We start from the raw sequence: 12,709 nt of genomic DNA on the forward strand, positions 1-12,709 counted from the left end.
TTCAACCAAAAATAATTTCATTCAACAAAAATATTTGTTCAACTTCAACCGAAAATAATTTCATTCAACAACAATATTCGTTCAACTTCAACCCAAATTGTTTTCATTCAACAAAAATATTTGTTCAACTTCAACCGAAAATAATTTCATTCAACAACAATATTTGTTCAACTTCAACCCAAATTGTTTTCATTCAACAAAAATATTTGTTCAACTTCAACCAAAAATAATTTCATTCAGCAACAATATTTGTTCAACTTCAACCCAAATTGTTTTCATTCAACAAAAATATTTGTTCAACTTCAACCAAAAATAATTTCATTCAACAACAATATTTGTTCAACTTCAACCACAATTATTTTTATTCAACAATAAAGTTCCCGGACATTCAAAATATCGTCATTCAACAAAATTCCCCGTCCCTCCCCCCGAACTACCCCGAACGCTGTCACAAATCCCTAGTGTTTTGGGTACCCAAAACACTGAAAGCGTAAAACTGATGCAAGTGAAATCATCCACAATTCTGCTCAAAACCCATTTATCTTCTTACGACGCTTTGTCTCAATAAATTAAAGCGTTCATTAGCTTGATATAAACACAATACGTCACTGAAAATAGTCGCAATTCATAACAGACTGTCTGATCCGAGTCCGCAGTTATAACGACATATAAAACCGAATTCGCGCGCTAAAGATCATTGTATGAACATGCGCTTGGTGCCTATCGATAACCCTTGAAATGCACGTTATTTAAAACGAGAAAGCCGCTTTCTAAACCTCCGATAGTGCGGCGATTAAAATCAATATACGAACGAACAGCCGTCACGCAATATGTGACTTGTTTGTCGCTCTTTCCTTGACCATCCCTCCTAGTATACGTAGATTTTGCCGGCGAACAGTTCTCTGTGCCATTAAATAAGTTTTTGTTTCGGAGACAAAACCAAAATAAATATAAATAAAATATTGACAAGGCTAATCTTTGGATACAGGGAAAGTCTTAGACTTGTTTATTTCTCGCTCTTTCCTTAACCATCCCTCCTATTAGATTTTGCCATTAAAGCAGTTTTTTTCTTCGGAGACATTTCTATAAAAAATGCAAATAAAGTAGACAAGGCTAAGTCCTTTTGAACACTGGGAAAGTGGGATACCCAAATCCCTGGTGATATATGGGTATCCCTTTCCAATATACTTGTTTGTTATCGTTTCTTTAATTCAGGGTAGCCAAATCGACCGAGGATTAAAAGGCAAAGCAAATCTTTTATATCTTCATCTTATATATTCCGGCAAAATCTACGTATACTAGGAGGGATGGTCAAGGAAAGAGCGACAAACAAGTCTAAGCCAGAGTTTATTTCCGACAGGCAACACATACAGAGGTCGGTCACAGCTTGAGACCTGCATATTGCGTGACGGCCGTTCGTCCGTTGATTTTAATCGCCACACTATCGGAGATTTAGAAAGCGGCTTTCTCGTTTTAAATAACGTGCATTTCAAGGGTTATCGATAGGCACCAAGCGCATGTTCATACAAGGATCTTTGGCGCGTGAATTCGGTTTTATATGTCGTTATAACTGCGGACTCGGATCAGACAGTCTGTTATGAATTGCGACTATTTTCAGTGACGTATTGTGTTTATATCAAGCTAATGAACGCTTTAATTTATTGAGACAAAGCGTCGTAAGAAGATAAATGGGTTTTGAGCAGAATTGTGGATGATTTCACTTGCATCAGTTTTACGCTTTCAGTGTTTTGGGTACCCAAAACACTAGGGATTTGTGACAGCGTTCGGGGTAGTTCGGGGGGAGGGACGGGGAATTTTGTTGAATGACGATATTTTGAATGTCCGGGAACTTTATTGTTGAATAAAAATAATTGTGGTTGAAGTTGAACAAATATTGTTGTTGAATGAAATTATTTTTGGTTGAAGTTGAACAAATATTTTTGTTGAATGAAAACAATTTGGGTTGAAGTTGAACAAATATTGTTGTTGAATGAAATTATTTTTGGTTGAAGTTGAACAAATATTTTTGTTGAATGAAAACAATTTGGGTTGAAGTTGAACAAATATTGTTGTTGAATGAAATTATTTTTGGTTGAAGTTGAACAAATATTTTTGTTGAATGAAAACAATTTGGGTTGAAGTTGAACAAATATTGTTGTTGAATGAAATTATTTTTGGTTGAAGTTGAACAAATATTTTTGTTGAATGAAAACAATTTGGGTTGAAGTTGAACAAATATTGTTGTTGAATGAAATTATTTTCGGTTGAAGTTGAACAAATATTTTTGTTGAATGAAATTATTTTTGGTTGAAGTTGAACAAATATTTTTGTTGAATGAAAATAATTTGGGTTGAAGTTGAAAGAAAATGCGTATCGTTGAATATAAATATAAAATGTTGAATATAAAAATATGTTGTTGAACATAAATATAAGTTGTTGAATATGAAGGTCCAAGTTGTTGAATTTTGCAACATTGGAACTCCGTTTGCGCGCTATTATCCGTGGAAGACTGGGTATAGTTATTGTTTAGGATGAGAAGGACTAGAAACTATATAAGGGAAAAAATGGCGGCCGGCTTGGTTCGTTAAATGGATGTCTAAACGGAATAGACAAGACGATTCTTCCTACCCCAGTGTTAACATTGATATGTTCAAAAGCGAAAAAATTCATCTCCTTGACGGTAAACTTGACGTTTAGACTCTACGTTTTGAGAACAAGGCGGTGCTGAGGGCTTGAGTTTAGTCGCCATGGTGAGTTACCAAACGGAAACTGTTGATAATGGAGTCTGACATACATATGTATTTGTCTATAAATTTTAAGTTGAGCTGATTGGCATTTTATCATTTTCTTGATTCGTTTTGCTGCTTTGTACTTTTTTTTTCTGCTGAAATGGAGTGAGATCTTTCAAAGATGACCCTTCATTTTGTGTCAGTGACAGTTGAAATTCAAATATGCTGTTTTTTTAGTACTTAGTCTAGTGCTAATAATCTCAACTACTTGTCTAACGTTATTATCATTATTTTCTATAATTAATACCGAAACGCATGATAAATTTGATATCAGAAAAACTAACTCTAACAAAGCCTTTTTCTACTTTCAACGTCAATGTGATCTATTTTTCATTTAAAGTTTTTTATGTACAGGCTTAGGCTCATTGAACGTACATGTACATATACCTGTAAAGCTTAAGGTTACGTGTGTTATGTTGCTATGGTACGTTGATAAGTAATAATAATTGGACCGAATGGAGTGCAATTCAGGGAGTAATCGCGCAAGTGAAGTGCGAGGCTGATTTGAAATCACAAGCACGATTACTCCCTGAATTGTACAACACAAGGTCCAATTACTAATTAATCGTATCTATAACAAATTTAGGAACTAATAATGTCTTTTGAGAACTTCTTTTGAGCGAAAATGTCTGTAGCGCTTTTCATAAATTTTGAAAACTGCAGGAAACATCACGAAGGAAGCCATTAATCAGCGTGGGTAATTAAGGGCACAGAATTGAGTGCCGAAGACGCAAGCCGCTAGGGGGGTCTGGGGACATGCACCTTCAGAAAATTTCCAGCAGAAAATTTCCAGCTATTTCCAGCATTCTCAAATAACTATTTGTAATTTTAAGTATGGTAAAAAAACTCAGTTTTCTGAGGGCATCTTTTGGAGATCTTTTGTTGAACAAAAAACAAAAGAAACGTTTTGTTTCGCTAAATGATGAAGTCACCAAAATGTGGCATTTGTCGCTAGTTGTTCAAAGCGATACAAGTTTTATTATTCGTATAATTACGCTAATCTCTTGCTGTCGCCTTGTTAGCGCAAGCAAATAAGGTACTGAATGGGCCAGATTCGAGTTTGTTTTGTCGTGACACCGGCTCAATACGAGGTTGGTCAATTTTTTTTCCCCGGTCTATTTCTCTACTTCTTTCAAAAATCAAAACATTGTATTTAAAAAAAAAAACCTGTGCTGTTGAAGCTGCTAAAAGGATTCGCTCCAAAAGATGCCGCTTGGAAAACTGAGTTTTTCTGCATAGTATTACGTTATTTCTCAAAAATGAAGCACAGATCAACAAAAACAATTATGCAATGATGCTTTTCATGTCAAAACAAGTCAGTCTGCCAAAAATTGGCTCGATCCTGCAAAAAAATGAAAATCACCCCCAAAAAGCAATAATTTTTATACGCCCTTTTTGCACGAAATCCTTCAATTCTTTTAGTGTTCTTGGCAATTATTCTTCATTTAGCTTTAGTCTTAAGTTGATTTTTCAGGTATTTATAAATGTAACACCCTTCTAAAATTTGTTGTTACTGTAATTACTCTTGGTCTGAGAATTAAAAACTTCTGCAGAATTCAAAAGCAAGACATATACATATTAAGTTTATGCTCAGTTAACTACGCAACTGAAACTGGTTGACGTTTGTCATGTTGACTTCAGTCTAGCAAAAAACCAGGCGAGTCTGTGAAGGTGGTTGTAAGATGCCGTCCAATGAATGAAAAGGAAATAGCCCAAGGGCATCAAAGGTAGGGCTGCTCTAAGCTGTGATAAATTTGCAGGTAATTTAAGAGGCCTTCCAATAAGCCAGAACCCTGATTCTGAGAAACCTATATTGGGACCCTCTAATTTATTTTGCGTTTCCGGCTTGTTCACAGTCTCCAGCAACATATAAACTTGGAAACCTGTCTCAATTTACTAGTTTCAATCTAGTAAATTGAGATAGGCAGGTCCTTAAATTTCTATGTTGCTGAAGACTGTGAACAAGCCAGCAATGTAAAATAAATTAGAGGGTCCCAATAGGTTTTCGGAATCTGGGATCTGGCTTATTTGAAGGCCGGGATTCAGGATTTTGCAGGAAAAGAGGGAAGAGATTCAGGATTTAATTTTCTGAATGAATTTCTTTAGTTTCTGAATGGAATTTACGGCTTAAAAGTTGAAATGCATTTTCAAATAACTCACTTACAAATGGAAAACATCACTGTATGCCAGTATCCATGGCAATTCTTTTTGCTTGGTAGGACTTTATAATTGTTTTCATTTAGGATTCTCAAAGAATGGTTAAATAGTGATACAAACTAAATGTGATTTTGAAAGGGAATTACTGCATTATAATGGGTGCTAGGTGCTACATGTAGGTTCTGTCGCTACGCCACTCCGACCAATATATGAATTCATATATTTTCTCTCAACTAGCTGCCAATACATAGAGAATGGGGTAGTGTTGTCTCAAAATTGTATTTACATTTATATTAACTTACAAATTCCTGCAGTTACACTGTAACTACACATTGTGATGTTTTCAGACTGCTACAGCTATACATATTCGACTAACTTATTGATTCTGACATGTCTAAATTGTGATGTTATTCTTTTTATGCTTTAAGGATAATTGAGATGAATGTTAAAAAGGGGACAATAGAAATCAGCAACCCAGCTAAGAAAGAAGAAGTGCCACGCATGTTCACTTATGATTCAGTTTACGACTGGAAGTGAGTTAGTCATTAATTAAAAGTTATGTGTTGGAAATAGGTGGATAGCCTTGTACGTGTAAAAGCCCATGAGGGTTTCTTCAGTTTCCGTCCAGAATAGTTATCCTATTTTTGTCACAATTCATACGGTTAATGATTTTTGAACATGGGTAAATACAATATGTAAACAATCAATCAATCATCTCATTCATACATATAACCCAATTTAAGGCAGCAAGGACTACACGACCACGATCCGACTTCTAAGGGCACTAGGTCCATGTATGATTAAGGGTTGAGAGGAGATGATGGGAGAAGTCTACCCTAAGTTGATGTCATTTAGCACAAGGTTTAATAGCTTGATACTAAGCACATGTACTCTGACAATGAAAGGATGTGGTCTCATTGCCGGACAGGCATATTTAATTTTTGTGCATACATTGTTCAAATACGATTCCTGAAATAACTTATTGGTTCTGCACTACAAAGCCCAGCCCTCCAGCAGCCCAATACCAATGAAAATAACTCCTTAACAAAGGAATTTGATCCTTAATTGTTGCTGCCCATCCTCACTGAACAAATAACTTTAATTTATTGCCATGTCATGCCATGTAAACTGTCAAATGTGTGCACTCAGATAAGAAGAAATGTATTGAGTGTCACCATAAATTACCCTACCATAATTATTAACATTAACAGTGAAGGTAACTTTTCTGTAGGTTAAAAATGTTATGATTTTGTCTTAATTCTGTATACATGAATGGTTTAGGTGAAATTCTCCATTGAATAGGTTATTTTAAAAGTTTGCTAAAACCTGCTATAATTTACCTGCTGTCATCTGCATTTTAACGTTGCTGTGCTTCTGATATTTATTTAGTTCAAAACAGATTGATCTCTATGATGAGACATTTAGACAGTTGGTGGATTCTGTTCTTGAAGGGTATAATGGTAGGTTTTTTTTCCTTTATTTTGATTGTGGCACAATTTATTCAATACCCTGTCAAGGTTGTGACAAAAGCTACATCGGTGAAACGAAACGAAAATTTTCCACCTGGCTCAAAGAACATCAAAAAGCGGTTGTAAACAAACACTCGCGCAAGTCAGCTTTGGCAGAACATTGTTTACACTCTGGCCACACCATCTCCTGGGAATCTTCAAAGAGTCTACGTACAAGCACAAATTGGTGCAACAGACGTATTTTAGAAGCATGGGAAATTAACACTTACAGGAATCTGCTGAACCGTGATGATGGCATGCATTTGCCGCACAAATTTTTAAATTTAGCCCTAAGGGACAGAACATAATTAGCTTCAATTTGCCGATTTGCATAGTATAAGAACGTGCCATTTTACAAATTCCTTGTCACTTTCCCCTGATGAAGGCTGAAGTTTTAGCCGAAACATTGGGACTTTTACAGATAAAATTTTTACTAACATTTTTACATTTGTTTTAAACCAGAGTAATGTTTTTCAATCATGAATCAACCACCTGGTTACAGGACCATTTTTTTTTTTTTAATAAATTAATTCGTTAAAAAAGAAAAAAAAAATCACACATACTTTTATCAGTAACAATTAATTCTTTGAGTGGCTTGGTCATACTTTTTCCAGGTGAGCATTGTTTGGTTTTCTTTCTATTGTTTAATTCAATGTTAAATTACATCTACAGTCTTGAAACTCTCCACTAGCGGCCACTCTTGTAAGCTGACAGCTCTACCTTCAGATACTTCTTTTATCAATTTTATCAATTGCCTGTTTTACCTCCTAGTCAAACTCTGTAATTTACGCATTCTTGTAAGCGGATGTGAACAATTTTTGAAAATGTAAATTGGATTTTTCTTTAGTGTAACGCCATCTTGTAAGCAGACAACCCATGAATATGTGACTCTCAAGGCAATGAAATTTGTCTCTAATTCACAATAGATCAACTTAAGTATGACCTTTGACAGTGCTCAACAGAGCAGTAGTGGGGATCGGTTATGTCAAATCTTCATTTGTTGGCGGCAAAGCAAGCTGTTCGTTCAATTGACATTAGAGAGTTTAAGCATGACGTTTACGGCAGACGACAAATGGCAAAGATGACCTCTGATTTTTATTCTTTTCTTCTGATCCCTAAATAAATCACACAAAAATAGAAAAATGTCTTCTACTATTCACCACAAATACAAATATTTTCACTCTACTGTACAGATATCTAAATACAGACGGCAAAAGTTTCGTGTTTGCCGTTTGCCGTAAACGTCATGCTTAACCTCTTTAGTAAAACAAGAGTCTGAGGTGAAATTTTTTTAGTGTCACATTGTGGCCATGTTTGTCATGGTCCAAATTCCTTCTTGTTCTTGTAAGCGGATGGCTCTTGATAAACAGACACTTTTTCCAATTCTGGAGGGACTGTCCCCTTATGAGAGTGGACTAAGTGTATAAAAAGGTACAGACCTTTAATTTTTCTTGGACCTAGTACATATGTGAATGGTATGTGATAAATATTATATGGAACAAGACTTGACTGTTTTAAGGTACTTTGTGAATTTAAATGTACAGTGTATTCTTTGCTAGGTACAATATTTGCCTATGGACAAACAGGAACAGGGAAAACATTTACCATGGAAGGTAATGTCAGTTAGAATGATTTCTACATACAGTGTATTGTCAATAATTATATAAAGCATCATTTGTTAAAATAAATGTGTACAAAAGGCACTTAATGACTGGCCCCAAGGGAAACAGTGAGTTTTGTTTCCCTGAGACCCTTCAGTGAGCTTTGAGGTTTCCTGCGGGACCAGTCATTAAGTGTTTTGTTATACCTCCCAACTCAAAAATTGAAAAAACTGTAAAGAAAGATGTTTGCTTGAGGCTGGCTGGCTCACAAGTTTGTTGCAGTTTCAAGGAGCATGACCTGATCATATGTGAGTCCAACATTCAAGTTGTTGTTTCCCTAGGGAGTTGGTGAGTTTTGGCCCACAACACGTGACACAAATTCTCCTCAAATCAGAAAACATATTTGAGTTGGGAGGTATAACAATAGCTGTAATTACAGTCAAGTCTGTGGTCAAATATTGTTTTGTCTAAAAAGGCAAACAAACAAGGTCTTGAGCAGAATTCACCTTTTTGCCTCGTTTCATGTTAAACCACTTACAACTAAATAATAACACCTGTTTTTGGTTGGCTTACTGCACCTTTCAAATGTTCAGTGGCTCCTCCCTGCTTCCAACTACTGCTGAGCACTGTTTCATAATTTGTCTGAACTGTGCTCAAGGATTTGATTACCACGCGCTCGGTGGTAGTTGTAAGCTGGAGGGGCTGCCGAACATTTGATTGACAGTAGCGAAAAATGCATTTGTCGATTGAGCTTTGAATTTTAAAGTCCGCATGTTAATTGAAAGGCGCGGTAAGCCATTGTAAACAAGCAAGATACACAAGTCTTCCCTCTAGGTTGCGGATATTTTACTAGATTTGAATGGTCATTCTCTGCCATGTGAAAAAGCAAATAAAATCTTGATAAGGGAAACACAGTTGAACCTTCAATTACTGGTATGTCAAGTAGAAGATTAACCCTGAAAAAAAGAACAAACAAAAACACTTTCAAGGTCAGAGTAAAAGTCGGTAAATGTACATGTATTGTGCATCTGTGTGACTTACACTGTACTTATTTTACACAATTTTATAACTGCACATTTTTGGGTTACTATCATAGGACCACAATCTAAGCAAGCACAAAGCACTAGGCAGTTGTGTGTGATTCACAATTATACATATAAAGCCAGTTCCACTAATTTGTTGTCAAACACTCTGCCTTAAAAACAAAATTGACAGCTGGTAACTTATTAATGATTAAAATTTACAATTTTAGTTTCTTTATTCTTGTTGCTTCACAGGTGTACGGACAGACCCTGTTTTAAGAGGAGTGATACCCAATTCCTTTGAACATATCTTTACACACATAGCTAGGACAGAGAATCAGCAATATTTAGTCAGAGCTTCTTATCTTGAAATTTATCAGGTACACTGTACTACAGCTATCTTGTAGCTGTTCCAAATACATTGTAAAAGAGAAGTGTGTGTAAGGTAAAAAACCTGACCAGCTGACATGCTAACTGATACTGCAAATTAATTGTATGACTAACTAACTTATATTACATGTGCCTTGTTGATCCTTTTGAAATGTCTCCCCAGAAGGAACTTTTTTTCCCATGATCCTGATAAGATAACTAGTACATGTATGTTGAGATCCTCCTGTGCAATCCCATGTAAGATCCTATGCAAGATCCTCTTTTTATCCGTAGGGTCCTGTCTAAGATCCTGCACAATCCAAGAACTAAACATCATAATTTATAGCTTAATACAGCCCTACACCTCCTACCAGATCCTTTCGGGTTTCAACTACGCTTGGCACCTTTCCTTTACCCTACTTTTGAAAACAATACATGCATTTTATATCTAATACATGTAAGTTTCTTCTTCTTCTTTCACTTTCCTTATAATAAACTACATAGTAACAAAGTGAACATGTACATGGCAATAAATGATGTACAATGATTTTTGGCATTTTCAGGAGGATATCAGAGACTTACTGTCAAAAGATCAGAGTAAAAGACTGGAACTTAAGGAAAGACCAGACACTGGTGTTTATGTCAAGGTAATTAATAAATAATTGTTGTTAATGCTATTAGCTAAATAAATGTTACTGTTCTTCCCTCAATAGATCTGATGGCCTCTTGATTAAAAGGCTCGGGTTTGTCAGCCCTGGCCGGGGACAGTGTGTTGTGTTCTTTGGCATTAGAATTACTCTCACAGTGCCTCTCGCCACCCAGGTGTATATATGCATGCAAATGGTAACAACAGAGTGTCATGTTGGAAGGAGACGGGTGGGGGGTGGGGGGTGTACGTAATAGACTAGCATCTCAACCACGGGTTGTCATTATGGGCCATAACCTGTAACACTGGTTACGACTGAGTTTGTTTGATAGGCCCTTGATGTTACGGGTGAAATTGACTTCTATTGATGCAATTCACCCACAAAGCAACAAGTTTGTTATGGGTGTGAAGATCAAGGTGACAGGTGACTCAAATCTTAATGACAGCCCTGATCTGGTTGGGAGCAGAAATACTCACTGTTGTGCTACGGAAACCAGTGGTAAGGGCCACACAGATTGACTACAGGGTTTGAATATATACTGTAAGCATACTTTTAATCAACTTTTTAACTGACCTAATTGAGTAACATTAACAAGTAAGGAATCAATTTAAACCTGAGACGTTCAGTTAACACCATGTGTATGACAGCATTTGGAATACAGTGAAACCTGTATTAAGCAGACCCCATATTAAGCAGACACCCTCTATTAAGCAGACACCAGCTTGAGTCCCAAAATTTTCTTCCCACATTTATAGTAAAATAAACCTGCATTCAGGGGACACCCCTGTTAAGCGGATGCGGACACCAATATTAAGTCATTTTGTTGCACAAAACCTGTAATAAGCGCACACTTCGAGGGCATTTTACCTCTGAACGTTTAGCTGAGACTCCTTTAACATTGTTTAGCAATGTCGTTTTAGATCTAAGTGATTATTCCAGATTGATACATTGACTGACTGGACATTGTGCTATGAGCAGTCTTTGATCTTACACTGTGTTACACTGAGTTACAAATGGGTTAATAATTCACTATTATTGCACAATATATAAGAACCTGCTTAGAGCAGACACCCTGTATTAAGCAGACACTAGTGAGAGTCCCATGGGTGTCCGCTTAATACAGGTTTAACTGTAGACATAGGTGAAGCATGACAGTGATGTAACAATGTTGTAAAGTTCTGTAATGTCCTAGTGAAGTGACTTGAGGAATGTGGGAACAAAATAATACATTGAATCACAGTGCAGAATGCATCTCAAAGCAAACTCCATTCCACTTTATCAAGAGGACAACAAATAGACAAGTTTATTTCTTACTTTTTATAAATGGATGCAAAATTTAGAAATAAATAAACAAATAAATAAATAAATGAACAAACACTTAAAAATGTTATTATTTGTGTTGTGCTTCTTGTAGGATCTTCAGTCCTTTGTTTGTAAAAGTGTAAAAGAGATTGAACATGTCATGAATGTTGGCAATCAGAACCGAGCAGTGGGGTAAGTGTTGTTACACATGTTATAACTCAGCTTACAATTCTGACCAATCCTGCCCTACTACTCTCTTCTCCTTCACCCCCACCCCCCGGACAATGTTGAGTGTCAGGGATCAAAAATGTCTCATAAATCCTCTACAGTTTAAGGACTGCATTTCAACCTTTGTGTAGGCTGATCCTATGAGTGTAAGTTATTAGTTACTTGCAATTTCCACATGTGAAAGGTGTGAAATGGGGCAGTGCCCCAGACAGTGTTGGCTAGGATTTTAGAATCAAGTCATGTACTGGGTAAAGTACATGTAGCATTATTGATGATACATGTGAAAGGATTTGTGTATCCATGCAATGTGCTACATTGTATGAAATGGAGATGACTACGACTCTTTTGCACGTATTGTTTGTCTATGATTGTGTTGTTTGTGTATGAATACAACAACGGGTTTTTTTTTCCCATAAGGGCAACCAATATGAACGAACACTCGTCAAGGTCCCATGCAATCTTCATCATCACTATCGAATGCAGTCAGGTAACTCAAAATTCCATCTACATTAACTTTTAGAAAACAGTGCTAAGAAAACACGCGCGCTGATTGATTAAAAATCGTGTTTCTATTAAACAATTATTTGATAATGAACTCGAGTCAACTATCACGCACACAAATCGAGAGCGAGTAATCTAATTGTTTTAGTATAAATCTATTAGTCGTTCAAAACTTTATCTAAGTCCTCTTGACAGACACTTTGAAAACGCCATGAAGCGGCCGTTATTTTGTTAGCAAGGGCACACTGCTACGCTACTGACTATCTATCACAGAATTGATAGTGAGTAGCGTAGCCAATCAGAGAACGGAATTCGTGATAGAACGCTAGTAGATTTATACTAAAACTCGATAGAAACACGGTACATGTTTTCTATTTCGTAAATATAACATTACAACTACAGTCGAACCTCTGGTTGCGACCACCTCTCCCCGGCAACCAGTCTTCCAAAATACCAAAAGTTTCCAAGTCAAATCACCATATTCGGAACCTCTTGTTAGCAACCACCTTTCGTAAGTGACTGCGACCACTTTTAGAGCTAAAAGTTTGAAACAAAATTAATTGAAAACGGAACTTTTTGAAACGA

At 36.3% G+C, this 12,709-nt stretch overlaps 1 protein-coding gene across 1 annotated transcript in view; it reads left to right on the forward strand.

Annotated features, from left to right (window-relative positions):
- The first annotated feature begins 2,509 nt into the window (after positions 1-2,509).
- The window catches only part of LOC145500459 (kinesin-II 95 kDa subunit-like), a 30,158-nt gene continuing 19,958 nt past the window's right edge, over positions 2,510-12,709 (forward strand). The window contains exons 1-9 of the mRNA XM_081479973.1: positions 2,510-2,750; positions 4,431-4,516; positions 5,375-5,479; positions 6,336-6,406; positions 8,014-8,067; positions 9,333-9,457; positions 10,010-10,093; positions 11,508-11,587; positions 12,041-12,110. Coding sequence (XP_081336099.1) covers positions 2,748-2,750; positions 4,431-4,516; positions 5,375-5,479; positions 6,336-6,406; positions 8,014-8,067; positions 9,333-9,457; positions 10,010-10,093; positions 11,508-11,587; positions 12,041-12,110 — 678 coding nt within the window. The 5' untranslated portion in view covers positions 2,510-2,747. The remainder of the gene's footprint in view (positions 2,751-4,430; positions 4,517-5,374; positions 5,480-6,335; positions 6,407-8,013; positions 8,068-9,332; positions 9,458-10,009; positions 10,094-11,507; positions 11,588-12,040; positions 12,111-12,709) is intronic.

This window comes from Orbicella franksi, chromosome 10, assembly GCF_964199315.1.
Source record: "Orbicella franksi chromosome 10, jaOrbFran1.1, whole genome shotgun sequence".
Lineage (NCBI taxonomy): Eukaryota > Metazoa > Cnidaria > Anthozoa > Scleractinia > Merulinidae > Orbicella > Orbicella franksi.